General features: G+C 46.9%; 1 protein-coding gene across 1 annotated transcript in view; it reads left to right on the forward strand.

Moving 5' to 3' along the window:
* Positions 1–24,348, forward strand: part of WSCD1 (WSC domain containing 1) — a 60,034-nt gene extending 35,686 nt beyond the window's left edge. The window contains exons 5-9 of the mRNA XM_069102137.1: positions 1,221–1,342; positions 9,728–9,887; positions 12,376–12,540; positions 18,894–19,094; positions 23,968–24,348. Coding sequence (XP_068958238.1) covers positions 1,221–1,342; positions 9,728–9,887; positions 12,376–12,540; positions 18,894–19,094; positions 23,968–24,323 — 1,004 coding nt within the window. The 3' untranslated portion in view covers positions 24,324–24,348. The remainder of the gene's footprint in view (positions 1–1,220; positions 1,343–9,727; positions 9,888–12,375; positions 12,541–18,893; positions 19,095–23,967) is intronic.
* Positions 24,349–24,354: the final 6 nt, after the last annotated feature.

The raw sequence follows: 24,354 nt of genomic DNA on the forward strand, positions 1-24,354 counted from the left end.
GGTCTAGATTATTCCAGAAGCTGGCTAGAACCTGGGTATGAGCAGGCAGGAGGCGCTTGGGACCAAATTGCAAGGGATGGCCCTGAGAAAGCCCATCTTGAGCAGTGGCAAAACCCAGTCTGCAAGCTGGGGTCTCGGCTGACGGGCACCATCATCCTGGAGGGGGCTGGAGCTCAGGTGGAGCGGCGTAGCTCAGAGGAGGCAGCCTGGGGTGGAGGCTGGGATTTGTGCCTCAATGACTCCTTCGCCCACAGGAAACCCTCTGCTGGAGAGCTCATCTGGGAGTGAGAGGAGGAGGGGAGAGCTCTCAATCACCACCTGCTTGCCAGGTCCTAGGCCAACCAAGACGGAGAATTATTCCTGTTTTTTGGGTCCTTTAAAACAAGTGCCTGCAAAAACCATGACAGCATCTATATAGAGGAGTGCCAAGACAAACAAGACAAACACAGTCATTAAAGACAAGGGAGGTTTGGAGGGAGGGCTCTGGCAGGTGTGGAGATCAGGGAAGGCTCCAGGAGAGAGTATGGCATCTGAGCTGCATCGGGAGAGGGAGAGGAGAGAGAGAGGGGAAGGGGGAGAGAGAGAAAGGGAGGGAAAGAGAGAGGAGAGAAGAAAGGGGGGAGAAAGAGAAGGACCCTTTGGTGTCCATGTCTTCTGGTCAGATGTCCATTTCAGGCCTCCTTCCGTGGATCTGTAACTAGCTTGGGGCAGCCATGCCTGCCCAGGACTGAACAATCTCGCCCAAGGGTCAGGTATATAAGGGACTAGGTCCTCTTGGGAAGACACCACAAATGAAGCTGATTTGGGGACCATGGTGCACCCAGCTGGAGTAGGGCAGAGATGGTGCCAGGACAGTGGGCATTGGCATGGGAGCAGCTTGCCTGCTCCCCCACCCCTGGATTCTCTCTCCTTCCTCAGTTTCCTTGACCCTATTCTCTTCTGGTTCCACCTCCTGCCTGGCCCATTAGCCATGGTCCTGTATCTCCTCCCTGGAGGGTCCTCCAAGGTTCTGCCTTGGGCCCAGTTCTCTCCTTTCTCACTTGGTGACTCCATAAGATGCCTTGGCTTCAGTGATCATCCCCTCACCCTCCCTCAGCCCTGTCCTGGCCATCCCGAGCATTTCCTCTGAGTGGAGAATAAACTGAGCTGGGGATCTTCCCACCTCTACCCCAGCACTGCTCTCATTGCTTCTAAGAGAGACCTTGTTGCTGTCCCTGCAGGAAGGACCGTCACCTACCGGGGATGTTTCCGAGTGCCCAGGAATCTCACTGATGCTCTGGCCAACTCCCTAACCCAGCCCAATCTGACTGTGGAGATGTGCTCTCAGCTCTGCTCCAGCAAGGTAAGAGCACCTTTGTTCCTCAACCCTCCTGCTGCTGCTGCTGCTGCTGCTTCTGGGTCCATTTTGAGAATGCGGGAAGGAGGGTGGCCAAACCCCCACCCCATGGAGGGAGGAGGGAGCAGCCACTTACAGCATTAAGGGGCTTAAGGAAAAGTGAGAGCCAGAGCCCTCCTCTCACCTCTGGTAGATAGTTGCCATGGGCACTGCGGTTTACCAGACAGAGCAGGGTCCTCCAGGTTCACTGGCCATGTCTATAAAGCTGAGGTCTGGGCAATCTGTGCATGGGGGCTCTGGGTACAGCTGTTGGCCTAGTGGGGAAGCAGATGGCCAGGGCTGTGAGAGCTGACCTTGTAATTAGCCTGAATCTGCTTCTTCGGATGGTCTTTTATGGGTCCTCCCAGCAATCCCCGGGAACTCAGAGATGTCCCCCCTGGCTCTGTCCTCACAGTCCTATGACCCTGCAGCAGGGTCTTTCTATCCCATAGACATCCAAAGTCTGGGACAAAAGCTCCAAACTAAAATAAAACCAAAAACCTGATAAACCAACCAACCAAACAAATCACAACATTTATCTCGTTCTCTGCCCAGAGTTCTTCCCTCTCTCAGGCGGTGGGCAGCATATTTCAGTATTAGTCCTCCAGAATCCTGGTTGGTCATTACACTAAGAGATCAGCACAATAGCATTCCATCACATTTATAGGCCCTAACTTGTTCATCTACTCCAATGCGCGGGCTCACCCTCAGATTCTCATTCGTTTCTACCTCAAAAAAGAGCTAGAAATATTTCTGAACACCCTTAGAATTTGTTTTGTCAAGGACTTCATTAATATCTCCCTCCAATTCCCCAGCACCCTTTCCCTTCTATTTCACTGTTGGATGAAACGTGTATCAGTGTCCATGTCTGTCTGTGTCTCTCTTCTTCCCTGTCTTCTTTTGACCAGTTCAGATGAGAGTCAGGCTGAAGTGTGAGCGGCTCCCCCTACCCCCTCCTCCTTGTTTATACGGATGTCTACTTATCTTCCCTGATGATGTGAGACAATTGTCCCCTAACCTTCCTTTCCCTTCCCCCAACCCCTTCCTGTCTTCCTCCATTCTTTTCTTAAGATCAGCAGGATGTAATGGAAGCACCCTCATTTCCTGCCGAATTGGACTCCCTTGATGATCCTAGATAATGCTAAGAATCTGAAGGCACACTGGCATCATGTCCCCAGATTTTAACGGAAGCAGTTTTTCCTGTTTAGGCCTTTACAGTGGTTCGTTCATGTTGGTCTTTGTGTGGTTCTCTTACCTCCTTCTTTTGCTTATACCCCAGATTTTTTCGATAGCTCTGGTCTTTTCATCAGGAATGCTGGGAAATCCTCTGCATCAAAAGTACATTTTTTCCCTATAGGATTATACTCAGTTTTGTTGGGTTGGTTATTCTTGGCTGTAAATCCATATCCTTTACCTTCTGGAAAAATCATACTCTAAACTCTTCATCCCTTCATTGTGGTGGCTGTTAAATCATGTGTGATCCTGACTGGCTACTCAGTATGTGAATTCTTTTGGCTATTCACAACATTTGTAATCTGTCCTGTAAACTCGGGACTTTTGCTAATCTAATGTTTCTGGGTGTTTTCAGTTTGGAGTTTCTTTCAGGAGGTGACAGATGGATTCTTTGAATTTCTACTTTGCCTTTTGGTTCTAAGAGTTCTGGGTGGTTTTCTTTGAAGAATTCTTGAATCTATGCTGTTTTACGGCATTTTATAGCAGTGAAATGAGTCTCAATATTTTTTCTATTTAATCTTTTTTTTTTCTAGGTCAATTATTTTTTGCTATGATACTTTACTTTTTCTATTTTGTCTAGCCTTTTGATTTTGTTTTTTAATATTTCTTATTGCCCTATGGCTTCTATTTGGTCTATTCTAATTTTGCTTGGGCAAATTTTATACTTTTTGTACAAAACTTAATTCCTTTTCCAGTTCTTCCACAGTTCTCGTGTTTTTATTTTTATTTTTTTACTTAGGAATCTCATTCCATTTATAACAAAAACAAAGCAAAATGAAACCAAATATTTTAAGTCTTTAAAAAAGAAACTCTTGCTTTATTTCTTCCAAGGGTTCTAGTTGAATTTGTGCTCAAGCTGGGTTTTTTTCTTAGGCTTTGCTTATGGAGGCTTTAGAGACATTTTCTTCTTCTGTGTTTCTATCTTGGGTGTCGCTGCTACAATAATAGCTCATTGTGGTGGAATTCTTTTTTTATTTGCTCCTTCTTCCAGTTGGACTCCTGACTTAGCACTTTGTGTTAGGGTTAGGTTTCTAGAGGGAGGGTTTGGACTGGTTCCTGGCGTTATTCCAAGATCTCAGGGAGAGCTCAGACTGCCTCCAGAGTGGTCTGATCCAGGGAAAGGGATGATTGTTACCCTCTGATCTGAGCTCTGGAAGTTCTAGACTTGGATTTGGTTCTGTGCAAGAGTAGACTGCTTCTGGATTCAGTCGCTGTCAGCCAAGTGGGAAGCTCTGGTCATTCAGAACAGCACAATTTTAGACTCTTCTTTAGTCTGGGATGCCTGCCTTCACTATTCCTCTGCAGACTGGGCTAGATACTGTCAGTGAGATGCTGCTCTGTGTCAGACGTCTGCTGCTGGCTGTCTTCTTTCCCCATACACTGCCCCAGGTTTCCCAACCAGGGATATCTCTGGAAGCTCAGGGAACCAGGGCCACCTAATGCAGTCATCTTAACCTCTGCCTGTATCAAAGGGGGTAAGTGTCTCACCCCTAATTGCCCTTCCTTCTTGCACTCCTTTCTGCCTCCTGTGCAGGAGATAGTGATCATAGCAACTGTTGCTGAAATTAAGCAAGAAGATCCTCCTATGACTCCACTAAAAATCCCTGTGACTTCTTTGACCCAAAGTGACTTTATTGGGCTCTTACTTTCTTTTATTTTTCAGACTTATCCAGAACTTAAAGTTAGCTTTTGAACATTCATTTTGGTAAGATTTTGAGTTCCAAATTTTTCTCTCTCCCCTCCCCAAGACAGCAAGTAATCTGATATAGGTTATACTTGTACAATCATGTTCAACATATTTTCACCGCAGTCATGTTGTGAAAGAAGAATTAGAACAAAAAGGAAAATTCGCAAGAAAGAAAATAAAACAGAAAATATCATTTTTTCAATCTGCATTCAGACTCCATGGTTCTTTCTCTGGATGTGGATGGGTCTTCTGGAATTGTCTTGGATCATTGTATTGCTCAGAAGAGCTAAATCTATCATAGTTGATCATTGCACAATGGTGCTGTTATGGTGTACAGTGTTCTGCTGGTTCTGCTCACTTCACTCAGCATCAGTTCATGTGAGTCTTTCTAGGTTTTTCTGAAATCCACTTGCTCCTCATTTCTTATAGGATAATAGTATTCCATTACAATCACAGCTTGTTCAGCCATTCCCTCAATTTCCAATTCTTTGCCACCACAATAAGAACTGCTATAAATATTTTTGTATATGTGGGTACTTTTCCCTTTTTGTGATCTCTTTGGGATACAGACTTGCTCCCCACTTTCTTATGAATATTAGGTGACACCATTAATTGTACCTCAAGGTCCTTGAGCACAGGGACTTTTTCTCTTTTCCATTTATCAAATGAGTTAATATTTGGAAAGTACTTAGCACAGTGCCTGGAGTATAGTAGGCACCCTATAAATGCCCATTCCCTTCCTTTCCTTTATATCCCAAATACTTAGTAGGGCGCCTGACACATAGGAGTTTAATAAAGGCTTTCTTCATTCATTGTTGGTTTGTGTATTTTATGTTTTCTCATCACTTTTCTTTTTAGTCTTGGTTGTGTTGCCATATAATTGTGTATTGTAGTTTCTGATAATTCTTTTTATAGTCTTGATCTTTTTGTGAATTCTCTTGTTCGCTTTTTGGGGACAATTTTATTTTCCTCTTTACTTGATGAGGTTGGCTAATGGTTTATTGATTTTGTTAATCTTTTAAAAATGACCAGCTCAGCTTTGTCAATACTAGACTTCTTATATTTTCCATTTTTCTGATTCCTTTGTTTCTCTTCTAATTTTCCAGATTTCTTCTTTTGTATTGTTTTTAGGGCTGCTAATTAGTTGATTTCTAATCATTTGAATAACATGCTTAGTTGGCTGATCCTCTCTTTTTCTATTTTGTTACTAAGTTTTCAGAGACAAACATTTTGAAAACAAGCTTTGGAAACTGTTTTAGTTGGATTGTTAACATTTTAGAAATTTTAAATTATTACTATTTTAACATGTTCATTTTTGTTTCTATGATTTTTACTAAACCTTTATTCAGGATGTTGTTACATAGTCTTTATTTCTGGCTTACATTTATTCTATTAATTACTAATTTCACGGAAGTATGATTTGTAGTCGTTGCTATTCAGTCATTTCAGTCGTGTCTAACCCTTTGTGACCTTATCTGGGCAAAGATACTGGAGTGGTTTGCCATTTCCTTTTCTGGCTTATTTTACAGATGAGGAAACAGAGGCAAACAGGGTGAACTGACTTGTCCAGGGTCACACAGTTAGTGTTGGAGGGCAGATTTGAATTCAGGAAGATGAGTCTTCCTTGCTCGAGGTCTAGAACTCTATCCACTGCAGTGCCCCCTAGCCACTCCATCTATAACTTAGAGAGGAATATTAAAGATCCTGCTATCATTCCTGCCAATGTCTTCTTGCAGTTTGCTTAATTTTTCGCTTAAGAATTTAGCCACCATACCATTTTGTGCTTATGCATGCAATACTTCCATAATTCACTGTTTATGATGCTAAGTTTCCTTGTCTCTTTTGACTTTATTAATTTTTATTGTTGCCTTACCTGAGATCCACATTGCTCCATCTCCTTTTTTAGACTAGTGTGAAGGATAGTAGATTTTGCTCCATCCCCTTATTTTCATTCTGTATATGTCTTGTGTTTCTTATATGCAACAGATTGTTTGTTTTGTCTTCTTATTTATTCCTCGATTCTTTTTCTTGTTATTGGAGAAATTAGTCCATTAACTTTTAGGGTGATAACAATCTCTTTTTTGTTTGTTTGTTTTCTTCCACCTACTACCTATGTGTTTGTATGTGAAGGGTCAAGTGTGGGAAGGGAAAGGAATAAGGCCAGACCAGAGACGATAGACAGAATAGGATGGATGGATGGACCCGCAATCATGGTGAAGAGTGAGGTTAGGAGGAGTGATTCAGAGGGAGAAATGATGATGAACAGAAGGTCAGGGAGAGCAAGTTCACAGTCGTGGTTCATTGAGGGTATGACCATCCCCATATGTGACTGAGATAGAGTGAAGATAAACCTGGCCACCTCCCAGTGAACCTTTTCTAGAGTGTGACTGGGTTTACAAAGCACTTTCCACACACCAATTTTTTGTCAAAGTGGCATTAATTCCATTTTACAAATGAAGAAAATGCAGCTCAGAGAGTCTGGGTCTTGTATCGTGGGTGTCTGTGATTAGATTTGAACTTGTCCCTTGACTCCAAGTCAAGACATCTAGGTGGCACAGTGGATAGAGCCTAAACTTTGAGTCATGGAAACCTGAGTTCAAATCCTGCTGCATACTCTCCCTAGTGGCAATCCTGGGCGAGTCAGTTAACCTTTCAGTGCCTCAATTTCCTCATTTGTCAAACAGGGATAATATTAGCACCTGCCTCTCAGGGTTGTTGTGAGGACCAAGTGAGATAACACATGTAACAGACTTTGTAAACCTTAAAGTGCTGTATAAAAGGTAGCTATTGTTATTAATAGAATTAATTCTAGCAATAACACGTGATACTAATATTGGCGAGCCAAGCATTCTTTCTTCTGAACCATTCTTCCTCTCCAAGGCTGATTAATTCTGGTCACTGAAACAGTCTTCATTTTGACCACAGACTGAGTCCTAGGCCAGGCTACTGAGTGACGCTCCCCCTCCTGCCACTGGACTTTGACAGATTTGGCCGGAAAACAGATGGTCAGAAGGGCTTATCTGAATTCATGAAAGGGAAGGTGGACAAGGTCCAGCAAGCTCCCCCCTTAATGGCCTCAGATCACCAGGAGAATTTGTATCTGAAAAGGCAGCCTGTTGATCTAAGCCTTCTGATTGAAGATCTGGTCACGTAGCTCCTGCCTGCCTGAGAAACGACCAGTGAGTCTTTGGGGATGGAATCAAATTGAAGCAATCTCTCGTATTTATAAACCTTTCATTCTTCCATTTACAAACCTACTCTTGCCCCTCCTGGAGCCAGGCAGAGCATCCTGCTGGCAGGAGGTCCTCTGGGGACATGGGGGGGCTTCTGGAGACATCTGATACCACCAGGATTACAGGAGCCCTGATGGAAGAGAATTTCCCTTCCCCTGCCCCCTACTTGACCAAAGCTGCCGGGGACCCTGGGGCAAGTCAGAGAGGCTTTTGTAAGCTAGACAGGAATACCTAGCACCCAACCTGGTGCCTCATACAGAGCAGGAGCTTGATAATGCTTGTTGCTTGATCCCAGCCCCCCCCCCCCGAATGCTGTGCTCTTAGAGGTGGCTGGATGAAAAGGTCCCGGAAGTCCCTGAGATTTAGGAAAGGCTTGAGCAGAGCTGAGGATGCCTGGCCTGGCTGTGGTGAGGCTGGCCTTCCTGTCACATGCATGGCCACCACAATGCTGGTCGCAGATCCTGACTGAGTATCCTAAGGATGTGGGGCTTAGGGTCTATGACAGCCGTGAGCCTTTTCCCACCTTACAACTGGCTATGTCTAATGTAAAAAGGAAGGAAACACAGTCAGAATCACGGTTTTTCCACTGCCCAGACCAACCTCCTGTGCTGGTCCTCCAAGGTCTTGGGATCCTTCTCCAATGCACGGAACTGCACAGTGCAACTCATTCAACTCCGAGAACATAGCAGGGCATGGCCATCTCTCCCCTTGGCGTTCCCATGGTCACTTCTCAGCCCTTGGGGCATCTGAGCCCATTGGATTCCATCTCTGGCTTGTTCTTTTCCTTCTGAGGAGCACATGCAGGAGCCTTCACAGTTATGTGTGTGTACACGTGTACACAAACACAAACACGTGTGCACTTATATAATGTCATGTATGGGAAGAAAACAGGGAGGAGTGTCAAGGAGCCTGGGCTCCAGCTCTGGCCATGCTATAAATTAGCTATTCAAATTTGGGTCAGTCCCTTTCCCTCTCTGAGACTTAGTTTCTTCATATATAAAATGGGGGCAGGATTAGATCCTAGGTCCTTTTAGTATAATCACATAGACCCCAGGTGTGCACACACACACACACACACACACACACTTACATACACATGTCAATGTACATTGTCTCCACATAGACACTGGCGAGGCTGCCATGGCCATATAATGGCAGATCTCAGACACACGTATATGCACAAACATGAAGATGTACCTTGGTGAAGCTGTCTTTACTTCAAATAAATATCCCATTTGGTCCCATTTTAGGTTGGCTTTTCCTTGTCCATGGTCAGTGTGCCACATCTCCATGTCCCACTGCCATCCATGCCGCTTCCATATCCGTGAGCTGGCCTGTGGGCCATGGCTCATGGGAAGCCGCACCCCTGCAGCAGTGCCAGCAATGGTCCTTGTCAGTCTGCTTGTGTCCTTACCTTCTGTGAGGTCAGCTGGTACTTCCCTGCAGTGGCTTATCAAGGGGCGTCTGCACCTGCCTGCAAATAGGTGATCTCATGGGAATTTTAGTCAAGGCTTGGCTTCATCACAAGACACTGACAGGCAGGAGTCAGTGAGGGAGGCCATGAGTTCTTTGTTTGGTGCAGTTGGAATGGAAGGGAAGAGAATAAACATTTTTACTAAGCACCTACTATGTGCAGGCACTGAACTAAATGCTGTTACAAATATAATCTCATTAAACCCTAACAGCAACCCAAGGACACTCAGCTAATGATTGTCCAAGTTGGGATTGGAACTCAGATCTTCTAGTGCTCCATGCCCTGTGACTCCCCCTGCTGCCCTCAGAGGAGGGGAGGAGGGACACTGACTTCCAGTGACTGATGACTTGGGTGCAGGAAATAGAGAGCATCGCAATTGGGCTTCCTCAGAACCCAAGAGCTGGGCAGGAGCTCAGAGACCTCTGGTCCAGTCCTGCCCCCCAACATTCCCACAAGGACTCACTCCACCCCCACCCCACCCCCAGACCGCATAGCACCCGTTGGGCTGGGAGTGACAGGGGTGAGTGGTACGAGTTATAAGACCAATTTAGACCGAGAAGTGCTGGAGGCTGCCCAGAGACACAGTTAATTATTAAATGGCTGCAGCTTCATGTTTGGCACTCCTCCTCCAGCTTCTGCAGAAAGCCCCCCTCCAGACCCCTCAATGTGGTGCCATCTTTGCATTTGTGCAGAAGCCTTCTCTCCTTCTCTGTTTGCTCTGACAGGAGTTCCCACTGGCGGTCATCAGAGGCCCTGAGTGCTTTTGTGGCTACCCCACCCCGAAGTTCAGTCTGCATGATGCGGTGGACAGCTCCCTCTGTGCGTGGGGCCCTGAGACCCCAGGCTGGGGGGATTACTGTGTGGTCTATCAGACACCCATCCAAGGTGAGGTTTGTGCCCAAGATGGGGGAGAGTGATGGGGGAAGCATGTTGGTGCACAGTGGGCAGCTCAGTGACCTGAGGCATGGGATGCCCTGATGGTCGTGGCTCCAAACGGGAGCTGACTCTGGTAGCTGGGTGGAGAGCAACTTGGAAGGACCACCAGTGGGCGTGACCGAGGCAAAACCAGAGATGACTCTTGCTGCCTCTGCCCTCACAGGGAAGGCTTATTAATGTGGCCCCTCCATGGAAGCTGTCAGAGAAGGTGCCCTGGGTAGTGGTCCTCATGGGGCTGGCCGGTGAGCCATCTACGACCACTGGGGCCCTTGGGTGCAGTGGTCTGTGGCTTCAGAGCCTGGAAGGATGGCATCCCCAAAGGGGAAGATGAGTGATGTAGGTTGCATCCTGGTGGGGAGACTCCCTCCATCAAAGCCAGTGGGGCACTCAGTAATCCGAAAGAGGTGCCTAGGAGCCCTGAGGGTCTGAATGATGTGTTCAGAGTTACACAGCCAGTTTGTGTCAGAAAGAAGACTAAAACCCAAGGCTGCCTGGCTTCAAGTCTGGCCTTCTCCACTCTGCTCCTCAGGGGAAAATACAGGTTTTAAAGATGGTCAGAGCATATCTTGGAACCACCATTCCCCAAATGGAATACAGCCCACTAAGTTCTGGGCCCAGTGCACAGTCCATCTGAAGCTCCCTTCTGAGACGGACATCCCGACGGATAGCATGGAGCGGCCAATCCTGCTGCTGCTCCTAGGGCCCTAAGCTACTGGCTTCTTCATCCATCTTGTGTTTCCAGTGTGGATGGCTAAGCTGATCTCTGTTGAATTGACCCTGGGTCTACTTGAGGCTTCCAGGAAGAGTTCTGGTGCTCAAGGCCCTCCACACCTGGAGGGCTCCTCAGTCCATTCAGACTGTTCCCTGAACAGGCTCCACAACACTTTCTACACCCTTAGAGGAATATGTGGTGATGGTCACAGTGATATATGTAGAGACTAGGTTGTTCCCCTAGAGAGGAAAAGGAACCCAAGCAGGGTCTAGAAACCTGAAAGGCGCCCCGGGGAGCCGAGGCTTCAGCATCCTGGTGGGCATGAATCCAAGACTCAGAGGCCAGGATGGGCTCCAACTCACAGCCGTTCCCTAGCACAACCCCCTTGTCTTCCAGAGAAGGACAGGGAGCCTCAAAGAATTAGGGCCAGTTCTCAGTGGTAGCATCAGGACCCAGCCCTTCTTTTCTACATGATGATCCCTCTCATAAATGAATGAACAGAATGCATTTATTGAGCACCGCCTGAATGCTGGGGACACAGAGTACAAAGCAGAGACAGTTTCAACTGCCTAGGAGTTCACATTCTAGTGGGGAAGACAACACGTGGGGATATCGCGGCTGAGACTCAGGTAGAAAAGTCCCATGATCCTTAGGGTAGGACAAAGCTTATGGCCTTGCCTTGTCTGTGAAGTCATTTCCACTGATAAAACCCAATCAGTGTCTGATGTTGGACCGAGGACTTTGGGAGCCAGAACTCTGGTAGATGTGGCTGCAGCACTTGCAGGCATTGTGCCAGGGTGGCATCTCCAAAGGGCCTGCTTCCCAAGAGGCGTCTTCTGGGATGCGTGGTGCTTGTTCAGAAGATGAGGCTGGGATTGGTGGGAGTCATTCCCCTCCGTGATAGCTGTGGGGGCCGAGGTGGAAGCAAGGCTGGTGGTCTGAGGGACTCTCCTGTTCCCAGGGCTTGTGGCTTAAGGGCCATAGGGTCTCAAGAGAGGTGATGGCAGTTGCTTGACCTACCCCCCTTCCCCTACACTGATGACAGTTGGTGAGGATGTGCATGACAATATGGATCCCTGCCCCTTCTTGGGAAGTCCCCTCCCAGGGCTATGTAGTTTACCCAACGATGGCAATAACAGAGACCATTTCCCTTTATTCTGGAATAGCAATAACTGTGGGGGACAGGTCAGCAGAGCCAAGAGACCAGGCTGCTCTAGGCTGATGATTTCCTTTTACAGTCAAGTTGCTGAATGCCCTCAGTGGAGGGAGGTTTCATGCTGGGAGTCACCCATGCTGAGGCACTTGTATGTTGGATCTAGAAAAACAATCATGTGTCCAGAGGACATTAAGAGGCCAGTGGTCTGTGAGGAGCCTTGTGAGCCCCATCTCCCACCTCTCCAACTCTTGTCTGTAACCAAGAGCTCTGAGAAGGCTGGGGCAATGGGCCATCAGTGTCCAGGATCTTGGGTACAATGTTCTGGGATCCCCTGGCTGGGGTTCAGCGTGGAGTCCTGAGCTCTGACCAAGGGACAAATGGGTCTAGAAAGGAGAGTGAGGACCTGGAGGTTTGGGAGGGGGGTACTCCCTAGAGTGCCTCCCAGGGCCCAGAAGGCCTCAGTGGGAACACAGAGAAGCCTAGACTGGAGATGTTTGCTTGGGTTTTGGGGTCCTATCCCCAGCCACTGCTCTGAGTGATGACTGCCCTCCTTGTCCTTGGCCTTGCAGACACACGGTGTACTGACAGACGCTTCTTGCCTACCAAAGCCAAGGTTTTTGTGGCGCTGTCCAGCTTCCCAGGTGCTGGCAACACGTGGGCCCGCCACCTTATCGAGCATGCCACTGGCTTCTACACAGGCAGCTATTACTTTGATGGTGCGCTCTATAATAAAGGTGGGTCCTGGAAACCTTGGTGGGGAGGGCAGGGGTGAAGAGGGGAGGAGAGCAGAGGCGTCTGGCTCCTGCTTCTTCTGGGGTTTGGCAGATTTACCCAGGAGTGTTCGGTCCTTGTCCAATGCCCAAGCAGCAGCATCCTCCCTCCTTAGGATTTACTGGTCATGTGGCTCCAGAGAAGGCTTCTGGGCCATGACTAGAAGCTGCATTACCTTTAAACATCTGGGTCACCACATTTCCATAGAATCAGTTTCCTGGGCAATGCTGGCTGCTTTATTTTATATATTTACAAATAGGATTCTGAGAAGTTAGTCCATGGGCACAGGTCTCATGACAGGGGCAGAGCCCCAAGACTGTCAGACAGTCATCCAGAAATCTGGGAAAGTTTCATTTTAGGGACTTTTCCTTTTGAACAATTAGGAGGCCTCATTATGCTGAGGAGATGAACATAAAGGAAAAAATTTGTTGTTTTTTTTTTTTTAACTGAGCATCTCAGGGATGAAGGGTCAGGACCCGAGACTTGTCAAAACATTCCCACCATCCCATTGTCGTGTGTGTGTGTCACTGCCCTGCTAGACCTGGAAGGAACCTTCCGGATCATCCTAGCGTTGTTTCCGTCATCATAAGTGAGGAAACTAAGGTGTGTGTGTGGGTGATTTCTTGGAGGTCACACAGCACGTCACATACATATGGCTAGGCAGTCACACAGCCATTTCACATTCTTGGTGCTGGGAGAACCTAGGCCAAGAGGGAACGTCTCCTGCCTTGCTGCTGGATTCTGACCTCAAACCTTCTTTTTTTTATTATTTTTAAAGCAATCGGGGTTAAGTAACTTGCTCAAGGTTACACGGCCAGTTATTATTTCTGGGTGTGGTGCTGAGTATCTGAGCCTGGATTTGATCCAGGTCATCCCAACACTGGAGCTGGTGCTCTTGCTCACTGAGCCACCTGGCTGCCCCCTCAAACCTTCTTAAGAAGCCTTTGGTGGCAGCAGACCCAGGAGGCCTTGCTCCCAGCCCTCTGGCACAGAGACTTACTTCTGGAGATCAGCTTGACTCAAATTAGTCTGAAGAAGGGAGTTGGAGGACAGACCTGACCGAAGGGATCGGGTCACACAGTCCTGGTCTGGCTGGAAGAGTTCTGTCTGCAGTTCTATGCAAACATCCCTCTCACTTAGAAGATTTGGAAGCTGGCCAAGAAAGTGCTTGTTTTTATCAGAGTGGGCAGAGAAGTTATTTGAGCACAGCTGTTTTGGGGTCAGGGGATGTTAGGTGTTATATAGTTCAGTTCCTTCATTTTACAAATGAGGAAACTGAGGTCTCCAGACAGGAAGTAACACTGCCTCAATGAGACTGAATGTGTGCCTCTTGGCATGGCCCCCTGTTAGGTACTGCCTTATCCCACCAGCTTTACAGTCTACAGGAGCAGTCAGAGACATATTCACAGCCAAGAAAGTGTGGAACTCAGGGGGCTAGGCTTTTGACCTCAAGCCAGATGCTTCACACTCACCATACATAGTCAGTCTGTTTATGGGTTCTCTTTCCCACCTCCATCGTGTCTCTCCCACATGCCCCTTCTCCATGTCTTGGCACTGGGAATCCTCTCTCTGGTCCTTCACCTGCCTCGAATGCTCTCCCTCCTCCACTCCAACTGCTGACCTCCCTCGTTTACCTAAAGTCCTGACTAAGATTCTGTCTTGTGCAGGAAGCCTTCCCCAGTCCTTCTGAATTCTAGTGCCTTCCCTTTGCTAGTGATTTCCAACTTATCCCTGTAATGTAATGCCAAAAGAAGGCAACTTCCCAGGTTCAGAATACCAGCATAGGTGCTCTCTATTTTATTCAGTGACCAACCAAGAACAGAGAAGGTCAAAGCATGACATCATTCCAAATACAGCATTTACTAAGTGTGATTAAGTAATCTCCAAGTACTACCCCACCCCAGGACCTTCCAATCATTCAATCAATTACAAAGTCCCTGTTCTAAATACTTCTCCACCCCTAGGCTATACCTTAATTAAGTCCACCACAAAACCCCTCTTCTCAAATGGAGATTAGTTTCCAAACATAAGGTCAAAAGTTCCCCACCCCTGGATCACAATTGAATCTACCCCAGAGTTACATCAAGTTTAAACACAGCACTTAATACCCAAATGGAGGTCTTTTCTTCATCTTGACACGAGGCAAGTTCTCAGCAATCTTAGTTCCTGGGGAGACAAGGCTTAGCAAGGCCACAAGATACATTGCCAGTCCCTTCATGAATTTATCCTCTGTCTGTAGAACAGTCCTAGAACCCCTGAACACATTAGCAAAGCCCTCTCCCAGGATTTCTGTAAACATACAACAAGAAAATCCTTCTTCAGGGCTTCTGAACCAACAGAAAGGCTCCCAGACCCCTGCAACAACAGCACTGTCCTTCACCAGTGGACAGTATTCATTCTGTCTGCAGGACAGTCTCCGGACCCCTGCAACAACAGCACTGTCCCTCACCAGTGGACAGTATTCATTCTGTCTGCAGGACAGTCTCCAGACCCCTGCAACAACAGCACTGTCCCTCACCAGTGGACAGTATTCACTCTCTGTCTGCAGGACAGTCCTAGGGCTTCTTAGCGAACAGCCAGGTTCCAGGACTTCTTCAACAAAAGGACTGTCTTTCACCAGTGGACAAATCTGGCAAAACAACATCAAAACAGACAGACAAAGTACCAGCAAAACAGCCATGTCTCCTCAGTCCTTGGCAGCTCAGGGGGCAGGTCGCAAAAGTCCAGGGCAATTCAAAGCGGCCACCAGCAATTCTCTTAGTCTCTCTCTCTCCACGAGGTGCTGCTTCCAAAAAGATCTTCCGCCTCTCTCTAGTGTCTCTCCAAATCTACTTCACCAGCTCCTCCCAGTTCAGGACTTTCTTTTCACATCAACAAGCCCATCCCACAGGTGGGATTAACAAACTCTGGGTTTTAACACAATCAATTTGAAAACCAAGCCAATACAGGGGAATCTTTAATTGCCATTACTATCACAATCCCATAGAGGGCCTGTGTTTTCACCCCTATTAGACTGTTATTCCTATCACCTGTAATTTGTACCCAATCAATCAATTAATCATTTGGCATTGAGATCATAAGCTCCTTGAGGGCAGGGACTTTCTTTTGCCTCTTTTTTATCCCTAGTGCTTAGCAAGCACCCAACATATAGTAGGTGCTTAATTAATGCTGATTTATTGGCGGATTATTTTACTTCTGACTTTCCATCCCCAAGATTTAGCACAGCGCTTGGCACAGAGTAGGCCCTTAATAACTACCTGTCCCTGTGGATGAATATTGCCTGGTTTCCCTAATGGAAATCATTGACTGACCCCGAAGATGGTCCAGAGACCATATCTACACCTTCCCTGAATCGCTGAGCCTGTCAGCTACAAGGCAGACTGGTGGGAGTTTCAGAGTTGACCACTATAGTATGTGGTCTCTGGTGCTGTGAAGAAACAGTCAAGTTTGGATCTGTTTGATGGCTGGAGATTCTTTCTTTCTTTCTTTTTTTGAAGTCAAGTTCTCAAACTTTTATTTTTTTTTTATTAGTTTATTTTTAGTTTTCAACATTCATTTCCACAAGATTTTGAGTTACAAATTTTCTCACCATCTTTCCCCTACCCCCACCCCAAAATAGCAAGCCTACTGAATACCACTTCCCCCAATCTGTTCTCTCTTATATCCTCCCCCATCTCCCTCTAACTTTCTAGTAGGGCAAGATGGATTTCTAGACCCCAGTGCCTGTGTATCTTATTTCCCAGTTGCATGTAAAAAACAATTTTTTTAACATTTGTTTTTAAAACTTTGATTTCCAGATTCTTTCCCTTCTTTCCTCCTCACCCACCCCTGCTGGTAAGACAAGCAATTCAGTATAGGTTGTGCATGTGTACTTATGCAAAATGTTTCCATACTAGATATATTGTGAGGAACTGGCTAGATTTCCCTCCATCCTATCCCTCTCTCCCCCACCCCGCCACTTATTCTATTTTCTGCTTTGGCCCTGTTCCTTTTCAAAAGTGTGTGCTTCTAACTACCCTCTCCCCCAATATGCAGTCCCTTCTATCATCCCCACTCTTATCCCTTTCATTCTTACTTTCCTGTAGGGTAAGATACCCAAATGAGTGTGTATGTTATTCCCTCCTTAAGCCAAATTCAATGAGAATAAGGTCGACCCATTCTCTGTCACCTTCCTCCTCTTCCCCTCTATTGTAACAGTTTTCTCTTGCCTCCTTTATATGAGATAATTTACCCTATTCTATATCTCCCTTTATATTTATATTTATATTCTTTCATTATATTCCTCTTACCTCTTAATTTTATTTTTTAGATATCATCCCTTCCTATTCAACTGATCCTGTGCCCTCTGTCTATGTATATATATATGCACATATATACACACACTCACATATGTATTTATACACACATACGCCCTCCTATATAAACATATATGTATGTATACATATATGTTCCCTTCAACTGTCCTCATACTGAGAAAAGTCTCATGAGTTACAATTAGTATTTTCCATGTAGCAATGAAAACAATTCAACTTCAGTAAGTTCCCGATGATTTCCTTTTCCTGTTTGCCTTCTTATGCTTCTTTTGCTTCTTGTGTTTGAAAGTCAAATTTCTGTTCAGCTCTGGTTTTTTTTTTTCCATCAAGAATGCTTGAAAGGCCTCTATTTCACTGAATGACCATATTTCCCCTGGGGCGTTATACTCAGTTTTGCTGGGTAGGTGATTTTTGGTTTTAATCCTAACTCCTTTGACCTCTGGAATATCATATTCCAAGCTCTTCTGTTCCTTAATATAGAAGCTGCTAGATCTTGTGTTATCCTGATTGTGTTTCCACAATACTCAAATTGTTTCTTCCTGACTGCTTGTAATATTTTCTCCTTGACCTGAGAACTCTGGAATTTGGCTATGAAATTCTTAGGTGTTTTCTTTTTGGGATATTTTCTTAAGAAGCAATTGGTGAATTCTTTCAATTTTTATTTTGCCCCCTGGTTCTAAAATATCAGGGCAATATTCCTTGAGAATTTCTTGAAGGATGATTTCTAGATTATTCTTTTGATCATGGCTTTCAGGTAGTCCAATAATTTTAAAATTATCTCTCCTGGATCTATTTTCCAGGTCAGTGATTTTTCCAATGAGATATTTCACATTGCCTTCTATTTTTTCATTTGTTTGGATCTGTTTAATAGTATCTTGATTTCTCATAAAGTCATTAGCTTCCATTTGCTCCAATCTAATTTTGAAGGAATTATTCTCTTCAGTGAGTTTTTGAAATTGCTTTTCCATCTGGGCAATTCAGCTTTTTAAGGCATTCTTCTCCGCATTGGCAGGTTAAAACAAGAGGGATTGCTCTCTGAATGGTCACTTGGTCCCCCTACGATTTGCAGGCCAGGTGCTCTGGAGGCAGCCATGTGGCAGCAGCTGCAGCTGCTGGGCCTCCAGCACCTCTCACCCTGGAGGCAGGGGCCAGACCACACTCTTCAGTCACCCAGTTCCAACAGGGCTCCTCCCCACCAACCTTTTACTTTGTCTTTGGTGTTTATGGGTTGAGAAGTCTGGAAGCCACCACAGCTGATGGTGATTCACTCTCTTGAAGTCTGCTCTAGGCAGTCTGGGTCACAGGTTAGGGTTGCCAGGGGCTCAGTATGGCTCACGTGGGACTGTGCAAGGTGCGATAGATCCTTTCTGTCGACCTACCAGGCTGGCTTCAGAGAGAGATTTTTTTTCTCTGTCACTTTGTGGGTTCTGTAGCTCTAAAATTTGTTTAGAGTCACATTTTAGAGGTATTAGAGGTGGTTGTGGCCGGAGCTCACGGAATTTCCTGCTTCTACTCCATCATCTTCTCTCCACCCTCCCCGCCCCCTTCCTGGAGATTATTTCTTGCCCTTTCTGAGATGAGGTCAGCTCCATACGGAGGAGCCCAGAGAGTTAGAGACAAAGTGACCAACCAAGGCCCCATGGTTGTCGTGGAATCTGGCCCTCTTCTGAAAATGGAGAAACAAGTGTCTAGACAGGGAAAGGGACTTTTTCAAGGTCTCACAGTGAGACCAAGACCTTGGCAAAGCCAGACTCAAACCCAGTCCAATGGTCTTCTGCCCCATCATGCTCCTCTTTCCAGAGTGTTTGTTGAATAATTTCCATGTGTACAGAATGGAGGCAAATGTTCTAAGTGGTCCAAGTCTACTTGTACATGGATCAAGGAAGGGCCACAGACTTAGAAGTCAGAATGGCGACACTGACCTTATATCTCCACCCCACCTTCCTGTGGGCAAAGGGAGCATCCCCGCATTCATGAGCCTAAATTCCTTTTTTATGTTTAAGGTTTTAAAGGGGAGAAAGACCACTGGAGGAGCAGAAGGACCATCTGTGTGAAAACTCATGAAAGTGGAAAGAGAGAAATTGAGATGTTTGATGCTGCCATCCTGCTCATACGGAACCCGTACAGGTCACTCATGGCAGAATTCAACCGCAAGTGTGCCGGGCACTTGGGATATGCCACAGACAGGCACTGGAAGAGTCAAGGTAATTCAAGGGCCTGCAGCACCAAGACATCAGGAGGTGGGTGGCCATTAGCCTCCACATCGGGAAAGCGACAGAGCTGGACCAGATGGTCTTCAGCGTCTCTTCTAGCTGTGACATTCTAGGGCTCTGTTTCTCTTGGCCCCAGATCTGTCTTTGATCAGTGGGAAAGGATGACTGGGAGGACAGAAACTCAAAGCTACCCTCCCTTTCTTTTACAAAATGTCTTTTGTCCTTACCTTCAATTCTGAATCTATTCCTTCACCCTCCCGTATACAGAGCCATCCCTTGGAACAAAGAATAAAACTAAGAAAGTCCAGGAGATCTGAAATGTTGGCAGTGTTTCAAGCCTTCCAGCCATATAGGCCGTGCTACACTCCCATAGGCCCCCATCTGCCACCGAGGAAAGGAGGCACCCTGGTATTAGAGCCAAACATGTGCCGTATAATGCCACAGCCCTCGATTTCTGCTGGTGGTGTTATTCATGGCATGTCTGCTTTGCTTTGCATCAGGTCAAGCTGCTCTCTGCAGGCTTCTCTCTATGCGTCACAGCCATTGTTTCTTAGGTAGTGATTTCTCAAGATGCCTATGTACCTTGGTGTGACCCTCCCTCAGTGGGCTGGCATTGTTTTCATTTTCCTGCTAATCGACTCCCATGAGCACCTCCATCCTAGGAGTGCTCAGCTCTGGACATCTCTATAAGGACCCAGACCCTCACCCCTTCAAAGGCCTTTTTGGGGGTGGGCTCAGTGGGGAACTAGAGACAGTTCCCTAACCCTAACCCAACTCTGAAGGCTGCTTCCAGACTCAGGAACCTTTCTTAGGTGGGAGTGACATGGGAATGTCCACACAAAGGAGACTGAAAAGCTGGTCAGTCAGATAGAAACATCAAGGTCATGGAAACCCAGAAAAGAAAGAGAGTGTCCAGGAACATTGAGTGATTGACCATGTCAAAGATCAGAAGGAAGAGATTGAGAAAAGGCCATTGGGCTTGGCAATTAGATGACTGGTGACTTTGGAGAGAAGCTGATGAGGCTGAAAGACAGGCTCCTGAGGGCTTAGAAGAGAGTTTGAAGAGGGGGAGTGGAGGCATTGATTGCAGAAGGGTCTCTCAAGGAGTTTCCATGGAAGAGAGTTACTGATACAAGAAACCCTGGGAGATTCTCTGAGAGACAATGTGGCCAAGTGGCTGGTTTCTTTATTGGTCTCAAGATAATCATAGACCAATATTTAATTTAGCATTATTTTGGTGTGTGTATATTCATTGGAGAAATTGGTGCATATTTTTCTTTTTTCATATTATTTTAACCTGATTTTCAAATTACTACTGTATTTGTCTTATCAGAGGCATTGGGTAATGTCCTGTCATTCTCTACATATAAATCATCTATGCACCACATGGGTTACTTGTTCCTAGAAAATTAGAAAGAATTCCCCTGAGAATTCACATTAAGGAAGTTGTCTGTCATGACTAGGCAGGGTTTATACCAGGCCATGCAAAGCTGGTCAATGTTAGAAGACACTGGAACAAAACCCTTGGCTAGGGACCTCATCTGAGTATCTGAGACTGTTCGGCCAGAGCAGAAAAACCAGGGACCACTAATATTGGAACTGCTTTTGAAAAATGTTTGGATCAATTACCATTAGGAGAAATTGGGTAAAACAAAGGAGCTGAGAAGACAAAGGTGGCCAGAGGCAAGATGGAAGATGAAACAGACCAAGGCATGTGCTTGAAGACCCAACCACAGGAACTCAGGAAATGGGAAGGGGGCAGCTTCTTGTATGCCATCTGGGTTTCTTTTAATCAAGTTGGGACATGGGCTGTGCTGTTAGCAAACCAAGAATAATAATGAATGGAAAGTCCTGCTAAAATGTGAAAGAATTTACAACCAAAATAATGGATTTAAACTCTGAATATTTTAAAGCAGAAGTGTAGCACTGAACTAATTCCCTAAATATTGTCTTATTAAGCAAAGGAGAAAAGACAAACCTTGTGAGTCCCCAGCAAAGTAAGCCCTCACAGCCAAGGTTGCACCCGGCAAGTGGCAGAAGAAGGTCGTGCCTCACTCTGGAGAAGGGAAGTGCTTGCAATGCTCTAAGTAAAGCCAGCCTGGAAAGAGGAGCTTACTGTTGTGGTTTGCTATTGCTTTGAAGGCAGCTTCAGGTTACTTGGGACTGTTGAATGAACAAATAAGTCATTTATTAAGCATTAATGTATAAAATGTTGCTAAGTTCTGGGGACACTGGGAGAAAAGTCAGTCAGTCGCTGCCCTCAGGGGGCTCCTATTCTCATGGGGGAGACAAGACACGAGGGTTCCAACTGCACCTCAGTGGGAGCAATCCTCTGGTCCTTAGCAGGTAGCAGGAAAGCCTATGGTCAGGCTTCTTCTTTAATGCCTGATATAAGTGCTAAAATCGTATCGGTTTCTGATGTTGAGCCATTGGACAGGCCAAGAATTTGAGTGCCAGGGACTTTCTCTTCTGCATCCTCCACAGGAGCAGGCAGTCCCCAGGTTACATCTCCATAGGGACTGCTTCCCAGGATGATGGCTCCAGGTCCTGGGGGAGAAGCCTGGTTCTTCCCAAGGTTCTTGGGCTCCAGTTCCTGGGCTGTCTTTATTAAAGTCTGGATGAGAGATGGAGATCAAGGTGGTGGTAGTGGTTCGGTTTGCCTGACATACTCTGCCTCTCCTGCTTTGTCTGGGCTAATCGCCAGTCCCCTTGGTGGAAGTTGGTGGGGATGGCTGGCCCTTCCAGCTCTGGGTGTATGATCCTATAACCCTCAGTCACTTTCCCTCCTGTGCCTCAGTTTTCTCATCAGTAAAATGGACCTTTAAGGTTCCTTCAAGCTCTAGAGCTCTGATCCATGTTTCTAGATGATCTCTTGGTGGAACCTACCAGGCCCTGCTCACTGGCACAAACAGGAGAGAAGAGACCAGTCAAAAGAACTACATTAGAATACTAGAATAGAAACTCCTTGTGGCTCACTGCACTTACTAAGTGCTGCTTCATCCACCCATTCATCCATCCACCCACCCACACATCCATCCATCCACCCACCCACCCACACATCCACGCACACATCCACCCATCCATCCATCCACCCACCCACACACATCCATCCATCCATTCACCTATCCATCTGTCCATCCATCCATCCATTATTCATTCATGATGATAACAACAGCATCTTTCTTTTAAACTTTTTAAACACTTAAAAAGTTCTTCCCTCCAACAACCCTACAAAGAACATGTTATAAGTAACATTGAGGTTTGTTATTCATTGATCAGTTCTCAAAGAGGGCCAATGGCTTGAGGAGGGTGATGTCTCGCCTTGCAAGTGAATTGGATTAAAGTGAGTCAGAGCTTTGCAAAGTCATCAGCTACAATCTCTCCTCCAGAGTCAATGAAGTCCAGTGGCAAGACATAGGTCAAGATGGTTGGCCATGGCACCCATAAGTAACATTATGCCCATTTTTCAGATGAGGAAAATGAAACCTGAAGAAGTCAGGTGATTTGTTGGGCATTACACAGGTATTTATTTGGTAGTAGGAGCAGAAGGGCAACCCAAGTGTCCTGGCTCCTGAGCCCAAATACTAATTCCACTCCACTGGTCTGCAGAGAGGTACATGAGCTGGTGCAGAGTGAAGTAAGCAGATCCAGGAAAATGGAAAATGCCTCCAAATGAAGCCGGAAGCTGTAAAATTATATTGACTAAAGCTGGCTCCTGAGGAGACATGAGAACCCATACATCCCTCCCTTCATGGCAGAGATGCACAGGGAATCCTTCATCATTAGGAGGGCTGACTACAGAGCTCCATGGATGCTGGGCTTCCAGTGAAGGCTTCACCATGGCTGAGGATCCCAGACTGCAGCTGGAGGAGATCCCAGAGGTGTCTCACTCCCCTTCTCCTTTGCAGCATCAAGCTTAGAACCTTCAGGGAGGGGGAGCCCACTGCCTCCTGAGGCAACCCTGGATGCTGTGGGACGTCTCTGCACAGCAGGAAGTCCTTGACAATCAGCTCTAAGAACTGGAGCCCAGCAGAATGAATGATAGTTCTCCCCCCTCCCCCCAGCCTCCTCTCCAGCCAGTCTTCATGTGGCCAGGCCCCTCACCCTCCTTTCGTTTGGATGGTGCCCAGCCCATTGAACTGGTTCATTGGTACCTAGATCTTGGACAGACATGGAATGTGAAGAATGAACAAGGCCCAGAGCTGAGCAGCAAGAGGAAGACAGGAAGCTGAATGACGTCTGGGAAATGGCAGCGTTCTCTGAGAGATTCCAGACTTCTCTGCAGAATGAAGGGTCTCCCTCTTACTTCTGAACATGCTCCGTGGCTACTGCCCACAGAACAGCCCCACCCCCAGTCCAGGAATCTCCAGGGTGGTGTGGGAGGGCTATAAAGTGGGCCCAGGGGGCTCATCGCTCCAGGGCAGCCGTGGCCAATTTGTCCTCTGGCCGGGCCTCTTGGCCATTATGGGCTGCCAGGTCCTCCAGGGCCCTTCACAATAGCAGAAACACCACCAGCAGCCAAGCCTGACAGCACCAAACCCTCATACAGCGATCCCCCTTGATCCCAACCTGCCTGGGAGCAAGAACAGACTCATTCATTCTTCCCCTTTGCAAAGACCCCAGAACTTAGAGACCCTGAGCAGCTGAGGTCACACAGTGATCACATGTAGGTCAGAGTCAATCTCTGCCCAAGGGCAAAGGAGTGTCCAAGCTGTCCCCAAGACACCCCCAGGGCCAGGCCTGCTGGGCTATGGACATTCCTCAGGAAGGTCTGAAAGGTCTCTCATGGGGTCGGGGGGACTGGAAGGGGGAGCAAGGGGACCTTGACCTCTCCCTTATTTTGCTATTCTCCCTCCTGCTCCAGAGTGGCCTGACTTTGTCAACAGCTACGCCTCCTGGTGGTCATCCCACGTCCTGGACTGGCTCAAGTACGGCAAACGGCTCTTGGTCATCCACTACGAGGACCTGCGCCGAAGCCTGCTCCCAAAGCTGAGGGAGATGGTGGCCTTCCTGAATGTGTCAGTAACAGAGGAGAGACTTCTGTGTGTGGAAGGCAACAGGGAAGGGAGCTTCCGGAGGCTCGGCGGGCAGCCACGAGAGCCCGAGCAAGCCTTCACGGCCGAGATGAAGGCGCTCATTGACGGCTACATCCGGACCGTGGACCAGGCCCTGAGGGAGAGGAACTGGACTGGTCTACCCAGCGAGTATGTGCCCAGATGATGAGGCCCCAGCACCACCCTGCTCCCATTGG

Source organism: Petaurus breviceps, unplaced genomic scaffold (assembly GCF_028583685.1).
Source record: "Petaurus breviceps papuanus isolate PSGF00001 unplaced genomic scaffold, PetGlider_PUasm1.0 527, whole genome shotgun sequence".
NCBI lineage: Eukaryota > Metazoa > Chordata > Mammalia > Diprotodontia > Petauridae > Petaurus > Petaurus breviceps.